The following is a 22,918-nucleotide window of genomic DNA, read 5'->3' on the forward strand; positions in this document are numbered from 1 at the left end:
ATTACACATATTACCCTATCTATCCGAACGGGACATATTTTATTGCCATCTTAAACCTCTGAAGCTCAATAATTTGTGTTTACCTACTGAGGACAGAAACTATGAGCTTTGAGTGGCTCAATCTATCTTCATATCAATATTAACACATTAAGTATAAATTACATCATTCATAAAATTGACCACATCATCCACACACACCCTCCCACCCCTTACCCCCATCCCCCCACCCTCACCGATGGCATTCTACTTACATAAAAAGAATATCACACATGGCTGCCCTGGAAATCTATTTCATGACTTACGACCATCATGGCCGTCTAGGATAATTTGCATCTAATTTGCATCTAGGATAATTTGCATTTTGGAGACCTGTATAGAAGCCATTGCATTGAGTTTCATGTGGTAGTAACATATTAGACAATTTAAAGTGTCTTTCATGGTGCAGAAATACTGTCATCCAAGAGGTGGCATTGCAGTATTATTAAAGCAATTTGCATCTGGCACGAAAACTAGCTGTACGAGTGCAAAGGCCGACATATATTTCAAAAGTTAAACGAAACGAATCCGCATTGTCCCATCAAAAAACCTCTGACGTACGCCTAGAAACGCAATTTAGTTCTTCAATGGTGCAGACATAGCGCTGGTGAAGAGGTGGCATTTAAATTATTACAAGCAAATTTAGGTTTTGCCACTTTTAACAGTACTACAGTTGTGCAAAACATCAACTTATTACCCCAAATAATATCTTGCATGATTTTCAAACAGACTTGAGTGGCAGTATACTACCATCCGCGAAACCCTTCACAGATATTTTTTTTTTTTCCCCTTCCATTTCTGATGACCAATAGTCACCGGAATTCTTTTATCCCTGGTGCGATGAATCAGTATATAACAATACCTTGCATCGTTGACTTTTCTGCGTATGTGAGTTTTGTGTTTGTATTGTATGTTGTGGCTGTGTTTCTCTTCTTGCCTTTAATACTTTACCACTTTTATTTATTGAATATTTCTTTTTCATTGTATATTCTATTTTGTTATTCTTCATTTTTTATTTACAAGTGACAAATTTCCTCGTTGGAGAAATAAAGTCTTACTTATATACTTATTTACATAATACACAGACAATAAGGTCAGTTCTTTTATGAACATATTTTTACGAAGCATTAAACATTTGTCAGTCCTGATTGGTATCGAATATATTCCATGGGTGCTCTGTTGTTTATAAATATGAAAGTTAAAGAGTTCAACATGTTTGGGTTGAGTTATTAGAACTTATAACAATAATTGATTGACATTAACATTCAGGCCTTCACAGCCAACTTCAACGTCTCTGTAGACCTTAAAGGAGCATTCCAGCATATATAATTTAAAGGTGAATATCTGGAAGAATATCTTCAGTAGATAAATACAAAAATAACTCTCACTAGAAATTTTCATTTCCCTGGGACTATATTACATAGCAGGACTTTGTCTGAAGTTATCCCTGTACAGTGAAGTATGGTACGCATCGGTTGACACAACGCAACAGGATATAATAACATAGTTTGTGTGCCAATCCTGCAGCTGCATTTGAATTGAAGAGTTATTATATATTGAAGAGCAACACAATCTGCCTAAAAACACTGCATACGGAAGAATTTCTACAGGAGTCTACATAACAAAGGAATACAAAAATAGCCAGCAGATAACAGAATGACTATATTATATACATTCTCTATGTGATATTTATCTTTGGTTTGTTTTCTTAAATTAATTCAAGACCCCAGTTATACCTTTAAATTGAAGAGAATTTAATGCATAAATAAAAAATAAAAAAGTTTACACTATCTCATGTTACACTGGTGAAAATGGCCTTCAAACGAAATAGCTGTATATGTGATCCAGTCTTTCTCTATTTTTCGACGGCCAGTCACGTCCGTAATGTTCAGCTTTTCTTTGACAACTTTTTTTTCTCTTCTAATTCTCAAAACATTCTTCAAAAATAGTCATTCAGTTTGGATGGAGGAATGGAAGAGTGTATGTGTGTCTGGGAGGAGGGGGGGGGTGCATTAATTTGCACCCTAACATGTATAGGGTTGATAACAATACCTAGTTAATTTAAGTTTTTAATTTAAGTTATTATTTTAATGTACACAAATTGTTCCTCTTGTCAGCACATAAATGAAACAATATACAGGATTCAGAATGACTACAAAGAAGTTCACACTTTCATAAATAAGCAAAGATGACTAGATCACAAAACACCACAATAAAATGGCAGTCCATTGCCCTGAATGATACTGCCCAGTATCCAATACCAAAAAATATCCAAAATCAATCAGCTGACAGACAACTAGGAATATCGCAAGGAAATGGGTAGATGATGAATTTATGACAGATATCGAAAGAGACATCCTGGGTTCAGGGGGGTAGGGGAAGGGTAGGAGGAATATGGACTGGGGTACAGCATGGACATGATCGAGGGTGTCTAAATTTAGGCATGGAACACTATCCCATGACTGATTTTTATTATTGCTGCAAACATCAAACACAGATTGCTAGCACTACAGGGAGTAACCAAGTTAAATGATCAGGGATGGCCAAATTGATATTAAAACAGGGACTGAATGTCCCAGTAAATAGTGACATATATAAGGACTGTACAAAAGGACTTAAATGTAACATTTAATTAGCTGCAATAATTTTGTCAGCAATGTGAAACTTGAATCCAGGATGACAGATTTGATTTTTTAAGGAATTGGGAAGGACGAAGGGGGAAGGTGGGGGTGGGGGGAGGGGGTGAAGGGTTGATTTGGAAGAGGTTATTGGCCATCCCTGATACACAAAAGGTGACAAACAGCATACCTCCCACAATGATCCACTCTGATGATAGAATATAAATAAAAGTGTACAGTAGTATGCAATATAAATATAAATAATAAGTAAAGTGTACAACATAAGCAGCATTGTGTACAAAATAAAATATAGCCCTGTAAACAATCAAAAACCATCTGTATAGATAAATGCCATGCTCATATAAAACCGATGAAAACAAACGTCATAATTGCAGAGCACCCATTAAACGGAAAGGGCACGGTGCATTGAAAACAATGGTGAAATGTAGATCGTTAAGTAATTGTGTCCAAAACTCACAAATTAACCCCTCCTCCCACTCCTCCGTGACCCCCCTCCTCCACCCCCTCCTCCTCCCCATCTCCCCCCCCCCAACTGAAGTCCACCAACATATGTATTCCCAACCAATAGGAAGGGATGGGTCCATTTTTAGCATCAAACATTATGATAAAAATTATAAATCACCTTTAGACTATGTGCAATTACAAATATGATGGACAAACATCAAACACTTAATAAAATATATCACACAAATACTGTCCCACCACAAATTGTTATTTTCCAGTATGTAGGCTTACTAGCCTAACATGATGATGTCAATGGAACATGTTTGGCCTGGTACGTTGCTCCTTATTATTCACCACTAACTGTTTAGGATGTTTCGTTGTGAGTGACTATCGAAGATCTATTAGATCGAGGTATTTATTCCTGAGAATTATGAAATTAAGTTTGAGTCATCTTTCTGCCGTTATACATTTCTTCCTCCTTTGTGAAAGAAGCGATATAGAATAGCCCATCTGTTTCATTTTTTTTCTTCTTCTTAAACTACAATCTTGGTTGAGTAAAGTAACAAAATTGAATATATATATAAGCAATAGTTGTTTAAGGAAAGGTTAGCAAATATATTTAACTGGGTTGTTATAGGTAAATTTTGTTGTGGAACTGTATGAAATAAATGAGGTGAGAAAAACTGAGGACCACTTCAAGTCTACTGTTATATATGCCTTTGAGGAGAAATGGTTAAAAAACTCTTGACCTGTGTGACATCAGATATTCTGAGACATCAATGCTAAATGTACATGCTATGGATACTTGAAATCTTGTGCTAAGAGAGGCCAACTCATCAACCATCCATTGGGGGGGTATATTTTCTATCTAGTATAAGGCTGCAACAATACTGCACGAAAAATGAGAAATGTATGTGGATTATGCCACCTTCAAGATGACAAAAGAAATTTGCTAAAACTACCAGCAAGAATGAAAAATAAAAAAAAATCCGAGAGCATCAGAATTTTTCTGGTACTAAATCTACAGCTGGAAATCATTTTTATGACAAGACCAAACAGACGCACACACAGACATCCTTATACATAGCAGACACTGGGGTACAGATACGTTGAGAGCGGAGAGGAGCGAGTGTGTCCAGAAGAGGGACGCCAGCTTTAAATACTACTACTAGAGAAGAAACGAAGAAGAATTGTTTGGGACACAATAATAGCGATTTGAGAAATTAATTTAAACAGTTTACAGACAGGTCACTACAGGGCTTTTGCCGGGTATACCCAAAACAATCGGACGAAAAGAAGAAAAAATTATTGGCCTTTGTTGTACACAGTTGAAATAAAACCGCTCCCAATCTCAAAAGACAAAGGTAGCTCCTATCCCTTCCCAGAGTACATTCCTTCATCTCCTCCCCCCCCCTCCCCTTGAATTACAAAACTGCTTAAAGGCTGCCAGACCCCAACAAATACCACTCAGCAACTGGGCTAAAACAATAATTTTGTCCAAAGTCAACTATTGACTATTCTTATTTCTGTTAAAATGCTCAACTTCATATCTTTTTTTTCTTTTTCCTTTTCTTTTTAATGAATTTGTTTCATCCCTATAGGCCAACAACACACCAAACACACAGTCATGAGTTTCGTCGCATACCTCTAGAAGATAACATTCTCTCCACAGATTTAAAGAGGGGAGTCCCAACCCTTTAATTAAAAAAAAATAATAAGAAACAACAATAAGGTCTCACGCTATACAAAGGTTCTAATAGATTCCTGAAGCAGTTTCCAGAACAGACTTGGCTTTGAATATTCACAGGTAAATCTCTATTGGCAGATGAAAACGAGGGTCGAGCAATTGCAAGACTTATTGAGAGATCGACTCGTTAGTAAAATATTAATTAATTCACAGATTCTTCATATCAAGGGGAAGATGGAAAAAAAAAACATTATTTTCATAAAATTTCATGTTTAGTCATTAATATCAGGGAAATATTGACGTCTATTCTCAGAAACTGCACAACAAAGAAGTACATGCACAAGACAAAAAAAAAATTAACCTCCCCCTCTCCCCAAAAACAAATTTCAAACCACTTGCCATCAAATCTCACCGATAAAGACTTTATCTACGAATATTATTGAAGATACTGAAGTGTTTCAACACAGAGTCAAGGTCTGAGTCGGGTACCCGGGTACCGGACTGAAAATTCGGGTACGATAAAAAACCCACAAAACAGATACCCATTTCTGGGAAATAAAAATCGCATAACTGCTACGTGTGCTTTCATGGTTTCAATAATTCTGTAGGTCTGCATGTTTTGAATTAATCAAGCACATGAATACGGAAGATTAATTTCTTGAAGTGTAAATGGTTGTTTTACTTATATACTTCAAGTTTTAGCCATTCTTAATGATTCTTTTTCGTGTGTGGAAAAAAACACTCACCACCAAAAAACAAAAATAATAAAATATACCGGTGAAAACTACTAAAACTTGGAACCTTCAATCCATCGCAATAGCAACAGTACCAATCTGCCGTTTATGTACATTGGACATTGTGTTTTCCAATATTCGGTCCGGAATTTCGGGTACCTGTTACCCGATCGGGTAATGACAAACGGGTTCCTGGTTCCGATTTTGCACTACCAGACTCAGGCCTAACAGAGTTTCTAAAACTCTGCGGAAATATTCCAACACTTGATATATTTGGAAAGAAAATAGCTAAAGAGCGGTTTAAAGAATGATTACTCACAACGTATCTTTCCCTTTAATACAATGGAAGACATGGAAACTTAACAGTTTTTCATTATTTGGTCTGGAGCTTTGGGTACCCATTACCCGATCGGGTAATGATAACGGGTACCCGGTACAGATTTTGTGCTATCCGACTCAGGCCTAACAGAGTTTCTAAAACTCTGCGGAAATATTTTTTAAATTTTGTCCACGAAGAGCAACACAGACAGTGGAAATGAAATAAACATTTGCAAAAATTTTGCTTTATTTTTTTTCTTGAAAGAGCTTTAGCTTATCTTTCAATATAACTTGCTTCTACTATGATGACAACATGCTTATGAGCATCAATGAACTATCTAGGTTTTTTGGTCATGAAACTGATATATCCCATTACAAAAATATCAGCTGCAGAAAACAATTTTAAAATTAATAAATCAATAAATAAACAGAAAGGAGAGAAAACGGTTAAGCACCAGCTGAGAAAGAAAGAGGTACTTAGAAAGGACATGCAGCCTTCGAATACATAATAAAACACCTGACGAAACAGAAGGACCGACCGCAGCCGGCGATTGACATGGATACACGGTATGGATGGAGGATGCAAAACATCAAATGTATAATGACTAAAACAACAGACACAGAGCATCTACCAGAAGTACAGAGGAGACAGAAGGACGAAGACAACATCCACAACGGGGCAGGCAAAAAAACCGACCTGAATTCACCGAGCTGGACGAGAGCGACTCCTGCGACCTGGATCGCAACTTGTCGTAAATGCTGTTCTGGTCCCACAGCACGGGCGAGCTATGCCCGCTGGACGAGGCCGTCGGCGAAGTGGTAAATATGTAGCAATTTTCCTCTGATACGTTTTAAAAGGATGTAGCAAGTGGAGGAAAGGATTTATACAGAGATAAAGAAAAAGTCATAGCAACCCACGAGATAAAAAACAAGATAAAAAAAAAGGAGAAGAAGGTACCTCGGGTTTCTTTCAATAAATTTTTTCGTACGCTCTTGCGTTGTACACGGTCGTATCGACCGTTTGGGATGTTTTCAGGAAGGAATTGACCTATGACCTGTCACAAAGAACTCTTTTTTTGGGGTAGAGGGGGGGGGGGGAGAGCTCATATATCAGCCAAAAAAGAGAGCTATAAAATTTATAATCACAAATAGTAGATAGGTTTAAAAGTTGAAAGAAACAAGGCCAAAGAGATATACATGCTAGAAATTTTCGATATTTGAGCCAGTAGATTTGTATATAGATTTTACGCATTCTTGTCATACCAATCGGTTGCAACTGAACCGAACAGAACACTGACCTAAGACAGAGAAATGTTAAAGAGGATTAATTTTCAAACACCAAAAAGAGAAAAATAGTAAATAAACCCAATATAGATCATTCACAAAAAGTGAGATTGAAAGTCGTAAGAGACACATTTAAAAAAGAAATGGAAGATCACAATAACTGAATTCATAAATTGTCTAAAATTCAATTCCCATTATTTATGAAATAATCAATTTCTTTTTTTTTCTTGTTTTATAGTGAATTACATCAATTTGAATAACAATCTGCTGGAACTAAACAAACAGGGGATTGACCTTTGACACTTGGAATAATTTCTTTAATATTTATTCATCTTTATTTTATTACTATGAAGAACAGTAATTTCTACATAAGCTGTGAATATTCACCATAGATGGGCTAAACGTTGGAAGAGACACATAAAGACAAAGAGATGATAACAACTTTCAGGGGTTTAACGAATCACACAATTCGGGTCTATTATTATGAAGCAGACCGACTGCACTCTTCTACTTTCGTTTTCTAAACTGCTTCGCTGTCACAAATGCAACTTATTTGAACAATACATGAACACAGCTTTACAATAGCGGGAAGCCAACTAAATGACAATTCAAATGTCCAATTGTTTTACCAATCACTAAAAGGATTTGAACTTGTGAATATAGAGAAAGCCATTCAATGAGATCAGGGTAAAAATGGAAGGGGTGGTGGGGGGTTGGGAGGGGCTGGGTGTAATGATTGACAAGACAGGACTCTTTCAATGCAAAGCCTTTGCAAGCAATGAAACTATCCAAATAACAGACTATTAAAAATTTTGTGATTATTTTTGTAAAGACTTTGTAAAGATGGCAAACTGATTAACGACGTACATAAATATGATTTCATTAGATGACAATCATGAGAATAAGTATGCCTGGTGTCAGTTCTATGTATTTAAATGAAACGACTACCTCACTGGACTTGTTTAAAGTCTTTTTAGAAGATACCAAGATAAAAAATGAAAATCACAATTTGGAGGGCCTTTTTGTTCATTTCTACTGCAAAAAATTGGTACCGAAAATTTCCAGTTAAAATATGTAACATACGGTTCCATTCGGTTTACTGCCCCATAGCCAGAAATAAATTCATTGGCTGGGAAAAAAAATACAGCAAATCAATGACAAAATTTATTCATATCTACATACTTTTGCACTATATCTCTCTTCGCATATTATCCGAGACTACCTGTACGTATGATCCACCCCAAAAAGCTTATAACCATCAAAACAGATCAGTCTTTTTTTATCTAACTTAAAGGTCCCTCAAACTGTTTGTCATTTGTACATATTCTGGACTAAAGCCATTAAGAAATGCGCACCAAAAGTCCAACTTTCTGGAATCGCTTAAACACCCAACGTGGGTTAGTTTTAAGAAAACTGGATCAACTTTCCAGTCTTACCTTCTCTATCAAACTGAGAGTTGAAAGTCTCCTTTTCTTGGGCTACTGACTGTGAAAAGCTGGATACGGGCTCGGTCAAATCTAAGAATACAAGAAGGTGTCCAAAAGTATGATGCAAAACCAATTTTCTTTCCTCTATGCATTTTGTCTGATTTTATTGGATGAAGCATGTGTTGTACGTTCTAAGAAACGATACATTGAAAACACAACGAAAAACAAGGTTTTTTGGACTTTGACCTCTGCTCACCTCAAATCACCTTTGACCTCTACTACAAACACCAGGCTTCATCTACTCAATATGGAGCATACAGATACTAAATAAAAGATTCATCCAAGTTTTTCCTTCTTGAGATATCGTGATGACAAGCTTTTCACATTTCTGTCTCTGGTGACCTGAAATGACCTTTGACTTCCACCATAGACGATAGGCATCTCGACCTCAGAATGGCGACTTGCACATGCAAAGTGTGCGATCCACCAATGCTTCCCTTCTTGGGATATCCCGTTCACAAGCGAGACGTCACACACACAAATAAACACGCGCACACATACACAAGGCAATTATTGCAAAGGTATAACCACAAAATTGTTGAAAATCAACAAATCTAGAAGGATTTTGTCAACATTTCGTCACCCTGACAGTTTATAACACTAGTTTTAATTAATCAGATACCAGAAGCATACTGCAAATTGAAAAAGTTTGATCTTGTAACTTAGTTATTTTAAATGAAACTGGAATTAATGAGTTAGTGAACTGCGCTGCTGTGGAATTTTTGTATCAACGAGTGTGAAGAAAATTGATCAAATTCAACTGCTTAAATATAACAAACGCTCTAGGAATTTCTTAAAGAAAAAAAAGGTTTATTATTTTCTTCCATATCTAAATTTCAACTAACTTTGATTATGAACATTTTGTTTTGTTTTCCTGGGATCCTGATAGCAAGCTAACATAGCTACTTAACAGATGGGGAAAATGGTTAGTACCTGAGACCTGCTCTGTACCGAGGTTGCTATTATCAGTAATGGACATCACAGGCTGTTGGACTACCATGTGCTGTTGGCCACCAGGTGGTGGTCCAGCTTGCTGTGCTGATAAATTAGGGACTGGTGCTTCTTTTAGTGAAAATAATGCTTCCAAGGTAACAGGCAAATTATTCTGAATCAACGAAAAAGAGAGAAAAATACAAAATGCAAAACAAAGAGAAATATCTCAAAACTTGGTAAAGATATCGTTTTCACTATTGATGGATGCTGGACAGGAAGTAAAAAAACAGACCTAGAGTCTGTAAATAGGACTAGCACTGGTACTTGAGTACAATTATCCATAGTTGTACTCAAACTAGTAATCATAGTGTTGTACTTGTGGCAGGTGTACTCCTACTTGAATCATTGCATTAACCATTCTTAATAGACATATTCATGGTTTTGTATTTCACAGAGATATATATATGTACAAAAAGATGGGAAAATTATATGATCTTTTTCTTTAATCGAAATGAAATTGAAATACCGAGGGCATCGATCCTACTGCCAGTTTTCTCTGTTTGTGCAAAATGTTTAAGCGGTTTTCTTTATCACTCACACCAACCAGGAATTTGTTTTATGTTCATTTTTTTTTAACCTCTCCCAATAATGCCAGTTTTCCCTAGATGTGTGAAAATGTGAAGGATGGATTTTTTCCTCCTTTTCAAATATGGTTAAACTATTGTAAAACTTTTATGTTTCGATGTAACTAACCTGCTGAAGAGCTATCAAACCCAGTGCCAATATCATCTCCTGTCTTTCGAGCACGCCGGGCTGAGTTTTATTCACCGTGTTCCATATGATACCAAGAGCCTGCCTGTCTAGACCAGACATGAGCAGTATCGGGTACAGGGACTCTGTCTGTATCGCACCATTCTGGAACGTGGCCTGGTAGACTTGCTGATAGACTAGCGGTAGAGACGCATGGTTAGAGCACCTGTGAGAGGTAAAGAAGAAATAAAACAAGAACCCAAGGGCACTGTGGTTCCTTGCTTGGGGTATATGACAATACACATAATATTATCAAGCAAGATTGGGCTGAAATAGTCCTAGTAATTGTGGTCCTACATGTTCCCATAAAGTAACCAACACTATAGCCAACACTTTTGTGATCACAAAATGTGATCGGATTTTTTATCAAAAGGCACTTTTGAGATCTAAATATGGCGTCGCAAATGTAAGAAATATAAGAGACCTACAAGCGTGTCAACAGATATGATAACAATGGTGACCTCAGATGACATGACCTTTAAGTTTCAAAATGTTCCACCACCCCATTCACAACTTGTCCCAAAATATCAACCATGTCACACCCTTGGCATTGAGATTTAATTACATGAAATGTCAAAAAATTAACTTTGAACTTGTATGTAACTTCACACACAAAGGTCACCCGGAGGTCAACCAATTGAAATTTTTGATCGGTGAGACCTAAATAGAGCATGACTGTAAAAATTCAAACATTTTTTCTTTGCCCATTTTCTCCCCCATAATACTACTTTTTTAACATTAGCTGACCTTTGGTGACCTTGGATCACATGACCGTTAAGTTTGAAAATATTCCCCTATACCATTTGCAACTTGTCCAAAAAAATCAACCTTGTCACACCTTGGCACTGGGAGTTATTGCATTAAATGTGTGAAAATTAACTTTGACCTCCAATAACTTCGCACACCAAGGTCAAATGGGGGTCAACCCATTGACATTTATGATCAGAAGGTACATTTAAAAACTGAAAATAGCATCGAAACTGTAAAAATCCACAAAACACGAAAAGGTCACCAGAGGTCAAATTGAGGTCAAGGGTCAACCAGATGCGGGTCGACAATTGGATTACATTGAAGCAACTCCCAACCCTAACGGACAATTTGTTCTCAAGTTGTCGCAAAAATACTAGTTTTTTACCATTAATTGACCTTTGGTGACCTTGTATCACATGACCGTTAAGTTTGAAAATATTCCCCTATACCATTTGCAACTACTCCAAAAATATCAACCTTGTCACACCTTGGAACTGGGATTTATTGCATTAAATGTCTGAAAATTAACTTTGACCTCATATAACTTCGCACACGAAGGTCACACGGGGGTCAACCCATTGACATTTATGATCAGAAGGTACCTTTGACATCTGAAAATAGCATCAAAACTGTAAAAATCCCTAAAACACTAAAAAGGTCACCAGAGGTCACCAGAGGTCAAATTGAGGTCAAGGGTCACCCAGATGCGGGTCGACAATTGGATTACATTGAAGCAACTCCCAACCCTAACGGACAATTTGTTCTCAAGTTATCCCAAAAATACTAGTTTTTTATCATTAATTGACCTTTGGTGACCTCGGATCACGTGACCGTTAAGTTTGAAGATATTCCCCTATACCATTTGCAACTTGTCTCAAAATATCAACTGTGTAACACCTTGGCACTGGGAGTTATTACACTAAATGTCTGAAAATTAACTTTGACCTCATATAACTTAACAGACAAAGGTCACCTTGGGTCAACTTATTGACATTTTTGATTGATGAGAACTAAATTAGAGCATCAAACTATACAAAATCAAACATTCTTTTCTTTGCCCATTTTCTACCCCCAAAATACTAGTTTTTTGACATTAATTGACCTTTGGTGACCTCGGATCACATGACCGTTAAGTTTGAAAATATTCCCCTATACCATTTGCAACTTGTCCAAAAATATCAACCACGTCACACCTTGGAACTGGGAGTTATTGCATTAAATGTCTGAAAATTAACTTTGACCTTGTATAACTTCGCACACGAAGGTCACACGGGTGTCAACCCATTGACATTTTTGATCGGAAGGTACCTTTGGTATCCAAATCTAGCATCAAAACCAAACATTTTCTTTTTTGCTCGTTTCCTCCCAAAATAAGCACATTTTTTCTAATGTGACCTTTGACCTTTTGACCTTGGTTTCAGATGTAGTTCAACCTCCTGATTCCAAAAAACAAAACGACAAGTCTGTACAACCATCCTAACTCCGACCGAAAAACTTTGACCCCATATAACTTCGCACATAAAGGTCACACGGGGTCAACCTATTGACATTTATGTTCAGAAGGTACCTTTGACATCTGAAAATAGCATCAAAACTGTAAAAATCCCCAAAAACACGTAAAGGTCACCAAAGGTCAAATTGAGGTCAAGGGTCACCCAGGTGCGGGTCGACAATTGGATTACATTGAAGCAACTCCCAACCCTAACGGACATTTCGTTCTCAAGTTATCGCAAAAATACTAGTTTTTTATCATTAATTGACCTTTGTTGACCTCGGATCACATTACCGTTATGTTTGGAAACGATGCCTTACCCCATTCACAACTACTCCCAAAATATCAACCATGTCGGACCCTGTCAATGGGAGTTATTGCTGTTTTTAATATATTGGTTTTTGGCATCTAACTGACCTTTGGTGACCTTTGCGGGCACCAAAAACAATAGGGATCTTCCTCTTACTATGGGCTATCCACTCACCAAGTTTGATCATGATACATCATTTCCTTATTGAGATATCGTGTACACAAGCCAAGCGTCACATACACACACACACACACACACACACACACACACACATACACACACACATACAGGCGTAAGGTGGTTTACGGGGACTCAACCTTTTGGCTATCATTATGGGGACCGTTAGTTACAATGATCACAGAGGCTTCAAACTTTGAATTTGTAATGACCTTTCCATCCAAAATTAAGTTAGGGATTATTTATGTTTTTATTTACTTTTGTTATAGTGTTACTATACAAGACATTCCACATTACTTGTGGGGACTCACTACTGACTTAACACACACTGAATTGGTTTATGGGGACCTCACTGGAAGTTTGTTATTTCAATCATAATCAATGTAGCATGCTTCTGTTCCATTGTCAGTATATCATGGGGAAGGGGAAGGGGGGGGGGGTGATAAGGGAAAAAATTACTTCACACATGACAAGTGAGTTGGCCACAGACTTGTTTGAAACTGGTATCAGCTGGATATCATTTGAGAAGCACTACTTCTAACTGTTCATGATCGAAGTGTGCTTATTATCCATTCCTGGGATGCCGAAGGGGGTATGATGGGGAAAACAGTGTGTTACTTCAAATAATGATCGTTAGGGACACATTATAGTTTTTGCAGAAAGGTTGATATCGAAAAATGAAAAAAAAAACACTTCAAGCCACATAATTTCAATCATTACCAATGTAATTATATTCCATAGTGTTATTGGTAGTAATTTCTGGGGTGGAGGAAGGGGGGGGGAGTGGAGGAGGAGGAGGCATAATGATTGAACAAGATATCTGGCATTTCACAATTGTCATGGAAGGATGCCATATATTGGTTTGTTGCATATGGAACTTATTTCCTGATACATCCCTCAAATTTTAATTCCATGCAATTTTGAAAGAATGCAATGGTAAATATAGGATAACAATACTGGCCAACTTTTTAAAGCCTTAAGTGGGCACCTTTGTCCTCTCCCACACAGGAAACATTTAATTGAACTGTTTACCTAAATAACAGTTCAAAACCAAGCTGCTGTTCAAACACTCCATGTTGGTTGGCATCACCACTTGACTCAATTTGATTCAAAATAGGGGGATAATTTCAGCATAAGGTGAAGGTGGGGAACCAGGGGGGAGGGGGGTAATCCACCTTCCTCCTTGGAAAAAACACAGCCAAAACAACACCCTTCGTGCCCTGTAAAATAGTAGCACAAAAAAAAACCCAAAGAAGAACTTTTATACAACTGTGTGGAAACATAGAGAGGATATTACAGATATTGTAGAGGAAGTAGAGTAGAGTAGAATTTTATTCAATTCTTGTCATATGATGCATCCTATGTATCTACATTGCAACAGATTTGTCCATACATATGGAACTGTTTCAAGACAAATATCAACAGTACATCACTTTATCTTTAAAAAAGTATAATTTTCACTGGTATAATATGGTATGGTATATATTATATTTCATCATAGCTAATCTTCCTGTCACATTGACAAAGCATGATGTTCACAAATGTTTTGTAAATTTTCTAATTATGCCTTTCTCTTGCATCATAATATATTCTTTAGTATTAAAACTCCTCAAACACATACCATCTCAGTTTAATAAATAACTCATCAATATAATATCAAGATCAATGCATGGTGATATAATACAATGTGCTCAATGGTCTCCAAAATGTATGATAATCAAAGAACTGAACACAAGAAACAAAGATTCTCTGAAATGAATATTGTGCATAGAGCTGAACTTCACCAATCAGTATGATCTGTTGCTATAGTGCTGACATATCCACTATGCAAGAATTGTTTGCTTGAAACCAACCCAGCTGACAAAATCCAAGAACATGTTTATTGCATATCCGGAGGTCCCAACACAACATTATATAATATGGAACCAAGCAGCCTTGATATACCAACTTGAGCATTTATATGATAGTACTGTGCCAGCCAGCCAGCCCTTGTCTGTAAGAGAGCAGAAAAACAATATCTATGTGAGAATATGATAAAATAATTGACAAAGAATAGGGGAAAAGGTTAAAAGGTAGTGTACTTTCCAAGGCATGCCAAACTTTATAGATCTAGCATATGCAACAGCATATAGCTTAATTGGGTGGTCAAGTCACCTTATCCCCCATTTCCAATCAACAAGTGGAATGACATCAAAGCATTAAATAGACATAACATTGGAATATTAGGCCATTATGAAATGTCAAACCCTGAATAAAGTACTCAAAGTATGAAGTACTTGATTCCCCATGGGCCCATTCCACCTGCCCCATGCAATGAACTTCAAAACAGTGTACAATCTGTAGTTTCAAAGACATATACAGAAATGTAGCATTTGCTACATAAAATGGTCTAAATAGGGCTCCTATGTCACTTTCCCAACCATCTCCAGCACGACAGTGTACAAAAGTCATACAATCTGATATATTATAGAGAAAATAGGGATGTACACTGTTATGGCTTTCTCCTATTGTTCGAGAAAGAATTTTTTTTACCATTTCCAACAGCATAGATTAAGGTGATGTATATTAAATGTAATGTAGAAGGTTTTTTTTTTCAACTATTAGGGTCCCTAAATGTGTGTGAGAATTTAATGAACAGTCTAATATTAATTTTTGACCACCTTATTTTCACCGTTTCAAAGTTTTGATGTCATTCCAAATTGGTGAACTGCTTAATCTCAAATACATCAGTGTAGAAAATTACCTTGTCCAACTTTTACAGGGTCCACCCATATGTGGAACCATCATGTGGGGCAGAAGTTGGGGGGGGGGGTTGCTGGAGGGGGAAACTGGGAAAGCAGCTATATGTAGGTTAGAGCTATCATTAGGATCAAATATTTCAAAGCATAGGATTTTATGTGTATTCATCTTTGTTGAATGGGATGGAGGGTCGGGGAGGGGTGGGGGGGTCCAATTGACTTGGCTGCCCTCTTGGTCGTCTATTTGCTTTTCTCCGTGCTACGTAAAGTTTGATATGTCTTGAAAATTACAGTTTGAACACTATCACACTATCTAGCTCATTGCATGTGGCAAGTGGTGCGGGTTACTATGGAATCAGGTACCGTATACAGGGTCAGACCGCCATAACGTCCTAATATTGTGATATTATGTATAAATAATGTTTTGATGTCATTCCACTAATTGAGCGGAAATGAGGGGTGGGGATGATTGGAAAGCCCTAATCAGAATATATGCTGTTGCATGTGCTACATTCATACAATTTGATATATTATAGAGAAAATAGGGATGTACACTGTTATGGCTTTTTCCTATTGTTTGAGAAAGATTTATTTTACCATTTCCAACAGCATAGATTAAGGTGATGTATATTAAATGTAATGTCAAAGGTTTTTTTTTTCAACTATTAGGGTCCAAATGTGTGTGAGAATTTAATGAACAGTCTAATATTAATTTTTGACCATCTTATTTTCACCGTTTCAAAGTTTTGATGTCATTCCAAATTGGTGAACTGCTTAATCTCAAATACATCAGTGTATAAAATTTCCTTGTCCAACTTTTACAGGCTCCACCCACATGTGGAACCATCATGTAGGGCAAAAGGGGGGGGGGGGGGGGTTGCTGGAGGGGGAAACTGGGAAAGCAGCTATATGTAGGTGAGAGCTATCATTAGGATCAAATATTTGAAAGCATAGGATTTTATGTGTATTCATCCTTGTTGAACGGGATGGAGGGTCGGGGAGGGGTTGGTGGGGGGTCCAATTGACTTGCGTGCCCTCTTGGTCGTCTATTTGCTTTTCTCCCTGCTACGTAAAGTTTGATATGTCTTGAAAATTACAGTTTGAACACTATCACTCTATTTAGATCATTGCATGTGGCAAGTGGTGTGGGTTACTATGGAATCAGGTACCCTATACAGGGTCAGACCTCCATAACGCCCTAATAATGTGATATTATGTATAAATAATGTTTTGATGTCATTCCACTAGTTGAGTGGGAATGAGGGGTGGGGATGACTGGAAAGCCCTAATCAGAATATATATGCTGTTGCATGTGCTGTATTCATACAATTTGATATATTAGAGAGAAAATAGGGATGTACACTGATATGGCTTTCTCCTATTGTTTGAGATTTTTTTTTTCACCATTTCCAACAGCATAGATTAAGGTGATGTATATTAAAAGTAATGTCAAAGGGTTTTTTTTCCAACTATTAGGGTCCCCATAATGTGTGTGAGAATTTAATGAACAGTCTAATATTAATTTTTGACCATCTTATTTCCACCGTTTCAAAGTTTTGTTGTCATTCCAAATTGATGAACTGCTTAATCTCAAATACACCAGTGTAGAAAATAGCCTTGTCCAACTTTTACAGGCTCCACCCATATGTGGAACCATCATGTGGGGCAAAAGGGGGGGGGATTGCTGGAGGGGGAAACTGGGAAAGCAGCTATATGTATGTTCTAGGGCTATCATTAGGATCAAATATTTGAAAGCATAGGATTTTATGTGTATTCATCCTTGTTGAATGGGATGGAGGGTCGGGGAGGGGTGGGGGGGTCCAATTGACTTGGCTGCCCTCTTGGTCGTCTATTTGCTTTTCTCCCTGCTACGTAAAGTTTGATATGTCCTGAAAATTACAGTTTGTACACTATCACTCTATCTAGCTCATTGCATATGTCAAGTGGTGTGGGTTACTATGGAATTAGGTACCCTATACAGGGTCAGACCTCCATAACGCCCTAATATTGTGATATTATGTATAAATAATGTTTTGATGTCATTCCACTAGTTGAGTGGGAATGAGGGGTGGGGATGATTGGAAAGCCCTAATCAGAATATATGCTATTGCATGTGCTACATTCATACAATTTGATATATTAGAGAGAAAATAGGGATGTACACAGCTGTGGCTCTCTCCTATTGTTTGAGAAAGATTTTTTTACCATTTCCAACAGCATAGATTAAGGTGATGTATATTAAATGTAAAGTAGAAGGTTTTTTTTCCAACTATTAGGGTCCCCATAATGTGTGTGAGAATTTAATGAACAGTCTAATATTAATTTTTGACCATCTTATTTCCACCATTTCAAGGTTTCCATGCCATCCCAAATTGGTGAACTGCTTAATCTCAAATACAACAGTGTAGAAAATTACCTTGTCCAACTTTTACAGGCTCCACCCATATGTGGAACCATCATGTGGGGCAAAAGGGGGGGGGGGGTTGCTAGAGGGGGAAACTGGGAAAGCAGCTATATGTAGGTTAGAGCTATCATTAGGATCAAATATTTGAAAGCATAGGATTTTATGTGTATTCATCCTTGTTGAATGGGATGGAGGGTCGGGGAGGGGTGGGGGGGGCCCAAGTGACTTGCGTGCCTTCTTGGTCGTCTATTTGCTTTTCTACCTGCTACGTAAAGTTTGATATGTCTTGAAAATTACAGTTTGTACACTATCACTCTATTTAGATCATTGCATGTGGCAAGTGGTGTGGGTTACTCTGGAATCAGGTACCGTATACAGGGTCAGACCTCAATAACGCCCTAATAATGTGATATTATGTATAAATAATGTTTTGATGTCATTCCACTAGTTGAGTGGGAATGAGGGGTGGGGATGATTGGAAAGCCCTAATCAGAATATATGCTGTTGCATGTGCTACATTCATACAATTTGATATATTGTAGAGAAAATAGGGATGTACACTGTTATGGCTTTCTCCTATTGTTTGAGAAATTTTTTTTTCACCATTTCCAACAGCATAGATTAAGGTGATGTATATTGAATGTAAAGTAGAATGTTTTTTTTTTTCCCAACTATTAGGGTCCCCATAATGTGTGTGAGAATTTAATGAACAGTCTAATATTAATTTTTGACCATCTTATTTCCACCGTTTCAAAGTTTTGTTGTCATTCCAAATTGATGAACTGCTTAATCTCAAATACATCAGTGTAGAAAATAGCCTTGTCCAACTTTTACAGGCTCCACCCATATGTGGAACCATCATGTGGGGCAAAAGGGGGGGGGGATTGCTGGAGGGGGAAACTGGGAAAGCAGCTATATGTAGGTTCTAGGGCTATCATTAGGATCAAATATTTGAAAGCATAGGATTTTATGTGTATTCATCCTTGTTGAATGGGATGGAGGGTCGAGGAGGGTTGGGGGGGGGGTCCAAGTGACTTGCGTGCCCTCTTGGTCGTCTATTTGCTTTTCTACCTGCTACGTAAAGTTTGATATGTCCTGAAAATTACAGTTTGTACACTATCACTCTATCTAGCTCATTGCATGTGGCAAGTGGTGTGGGTCACTATGGAATCAGGTACCGTATACAGGGTCAGACCTCCATAACGCCCTAATATTGTGATATTATGTATAAATAATGTTTTGATGTCATTCCACTAGTTGAGTGGGAATGAGGGGTGGGGATGATTGGAAAGCCCTTATCAGAATATATGCTATTGCATGTGCTACATTCATACAATTTGATATATTAGAGAGAAAATAGGGATGTACACTGTTATGGCTTTCTCCTATTGTTTGAGAAAGATTTTTTTTACCATTTGCAACAGCATAGATTAAGGTGATGTATATTAAATGTAATGTCAAAGGTTTTTTTTTTTTTACTATTAGGGTCCCCATAATGTGTGTGAGAATTTAATGAACAGTCTAATATTAATTTTTGACCATCTTATTTTCACCGTTTCAAAGTTTTGATGTCATTCCAAATTGGTGAACTGCTTAATCTCAAATACATCAGTGTAGAAAATTACCTCGTCCAACTTTTACAGGCTCCACCCATATGTGGAACCATCATGTGGGGCAAAAAGGGAGGGGGGTTGCTAGAGGGGGAAACTGGGAAAGCAGCTATATGTAGGTTAGAGCTATCATTAAGATCAAATATTTGAAAGCATAGGATTTTATGTGTATTCATCCTTGTTGAATGGGATGGAGGGTTGGGGAGGGGTGGGGGGTGTCCAGTTGACTTGGCTGCCCTATTGGTCGTCTATTTGCTTTTCTCCCTGCTACGTAAAGTTTGATATGTCCTGAAAATTACAGTTTGTACACTATCACTCTATCTAGCTCATTGCATATGTCAAGTGGTGTGGGTTACTATGGAATTAGGTACCCTATACAGGGTCAGACCTCCATAACGCCCTAATATTGTGATATTATGTATAAATAATGTTTTGATGTCATTCCACTAGTTGAGTGGGGATGAGGGGTGGGGATGATTGGAAAGCCCTCATCAGAATATATGCTGTTGCATGTGCTACATTCATACAATTTGATATATTAGAGAGAAAATAGGGATGTACACTGTTATGGCTTTCTCCTATTGTTTGAGAAAGATTTTTTTTACCATTTCCAACAGCATAGATTAAGGTGATGTATATTAAATGTAATGTAGAAGGTTTTTTTTTTCAACTATTAGGGTCCCTAAATGTGTGTGAGAATTTAATGAACAGTCTAATATTAATTTTTGACCATCTTATTTTCACCGTTTCAAAGTTTTGATGTCATTCCAAATTGGTGAACTGCTTAATCTCAAATACAACAGTGTAGAAAATTACCTTGTCCAACTTTTACAGGCTCCACCCATATGTGGAACCATCATGTGGGGCAAAAGGGGGGGGGTTGCTAGAGGGGGAAACTGGGAAAGCAGCTATATGTAGGTTAGAGCTATCATTAGGATCAAATATTTGAAAGCATAGGATTTTATGTGTATTCATCCTTGTTGAATGGGATGGAGAGTCGGGGAGGGGAGAGAGGGGGTCCAAGTGACTTGCGTGCCCTCTTGGTCGTCTATTTGCTTTTCTACCTGCTACGTAAAGTTTGATATGTCTTGAAAATTACAGTTTGTACACTATCACACTATCTAGCTCATTGCATGTGGCAAGTGGTGTGGGTTACTCTGGAATCAGGTACCGTATACAGGGTCAGACCTCCATAACGCCCTTACATTGTGATATTATGTATAAATAATGTTTTGATGTCATTCCACTAGTTGAGTGGGAATGAGGGGTGGGGATGATTGGAAAGCCCTAATCAGAATATATATGCTGTTGCATGTGCTGCATTCATACAATTTGATATATTAGAGAGAAAATAGGGATGTACACAGCTGTTATGGTTTTCTCCTATTGTTTGAGAAAGATTTTTTTACCATTTCCAACAGCATAGATTAAGGTGATGTATATTAAATGTAAAGTAGAAGGATTTTTTTCCAACTATTAGGGTCCCCATAATGTGTGTGAGAATTTAATGAACAGTCTAATATTAATTTTTGACCATCTTATTTCCACCATTTCAAGGTTTCCATGCCATCCCAAATTGGTGAACTGCTTAATCTCAAATACAACAGTGTAGAAAATTACCTTGTCCAACTTTTACAGGCTCCACCCATATGTGGAACCATCATGTGGGGCAAAAGGGGGGGGGGGTTGCTAGAGGGGGAAACTGGGAAAGCAGCTATATGTAGGTTAGAGCTATCATTAGGATCAAATATTTGAAAGCATTTTATGTGTATTCATCCTTGTTGAATGGGATGGAGGGTCGGGGAGGGGTGGGGGGGCCCAAGTGACTTGCGTGCCCTATTGGTCGTCTATTTGCTTTTCTACCTGCTACGTAAAGTTTGATATGTCTTGAAAATTACAGTTTGTACACTATCACTCTATTTAGATCATTGCATGTGGCAAGTGGTGTGGGTTACTATGGAATCAGGTACCGTATACAGGGTCAGACCTCCATAACGCCCTAATAATGTGATATTATGTATAAATAATGTTTTGATGTCATTCCACTAGTTGAGTGGGAATGAGGGGTGGGGATGATTGGAAAGCCCTAATCAGAATATATATGCTGTTGCATGTGCTACATTCATACAATTTGATATATTATAGAGAAAATAGGGATGTACACTGTTATGGCTTTCTCCTATTGTTTGAGAAATTTTTTTTTTTCACCATTTCCAACAGCATAGATTAAGGTGATGTATATTGAATGTAAAGTTTGTTTTTTCAAACATTTTTCAAACATTCAAACAAACAACAAATTTCAAAAAAAATGTTTTTTTTTTTCCCAACTATTAGGGTCCCCATAATGTGTGTGAGAATTTAATGAACAGTCTAATATTAATTTTTTACCATCTTATTTCCACCGTTTCAAAGTTTTGTTGTCATTCCAAATTGATGAACTGCTTAATCTCAAATACATCAGTGTAGAAAATAGCCTTGTCCAACTTTTACAGGCTCCATCCATATGTGGAACCATCATGTGGGGCAAAGGGGGGGGGGGGTGTTGCTGGAGGGGGAAACTGGGAAAGCAGCTATATGTAGGTTCTAGGGCTATCATTAGGATCAAATATTTGAAAGCATAGGATTTTATGTGTATTCATCCTTGTTGAATGGGATGGAGGGTCGAGGAGGGTTGGGGGGGGGTGTCCAAGTGACTTGCGTGCCCTCTTGGTCGTCTATTTGCTTTTCTACCTGCTACGTAAAGTTTGATATGTCCTGAAAATTACAGTTTGTACACTATCACTCTATCTAGCTCATTGCATGTGGCAAGTGGTGTGGGTCACTATGGAATCAGGTACCGTATACAGGGTCAGACCTCCAAAACGCCCTAACATTGTGATATTATGTATAAATAATGTTTTGATGTCATTCCACTAGTTGAGTGGGAATGAGGGGTGGGGATGATTGGAAAGCCCTAATCAGAATATATGCTATTGCATGTGCTACATTCATACAATTTGATATATTAGAGAGAAAATAGGGATGTACACTGTTATGGCTTTCTCCTATTGTTTGAGAAAGATTTT

At 37.5% G+C, this 22,918-nt stretch overlaps 1 protein-coding gene across 2 annotated transcripts in view; it reads right to left on the reverse strand.

The window, feature by feature from the left end:
* Positions 1 to 22,918, reverse strand: part of LOC139980664 (synergin gamma-like) — a 122,211-nt gene that overhangs the window by 8,365 nt on the left and 90,928 nt on the right. Inside the window, exons 8-11 of one of the 2 annotated variants that reach the window (XM_071992478.1) lie at positions 10,316 to 10,538; positions 9,563 to 9,734; positions 8,579 to 8,659; positions 6,556 to 6,699 (exon numbers count right to left, since the gene is read on the reverse strand). In XM_071992478.1, the coding sequence (XP_071848579.1) occupies positions 6,556 to 6,699; positions 8,579 to 8,659; positions 9,563 to 9,734; positions 10,316 to 10,538 (620 nt within the window). The remainder of the gene's footprint in view (positions 1 to 6,555; positions 6,700 to 8,578; positions 8,660 to 9,562; positions 9,735 to 10,315; positions 10,539 to 22,918) is intronic. The other variant, XM_071992479.1, reaches the window with a different exon arrangement.

The sequence above is a fragment of the Apostichopus japonicus genome, chromosome 15 (assembly GCF_037975245.1).
Source record: "Apostichopus japonicus isolate 1M-3 chromosome 15, ASM3797524v1, whole genome shotgun sequence".
In the NCBI taxonomy this organism is placed as follows: Eukaryota; Metazoa; Echinodermata; class Holothuroidea; order Aspidochirotida; family Stichopodidae; genus Apostichopus; species Apostichopus japonicus.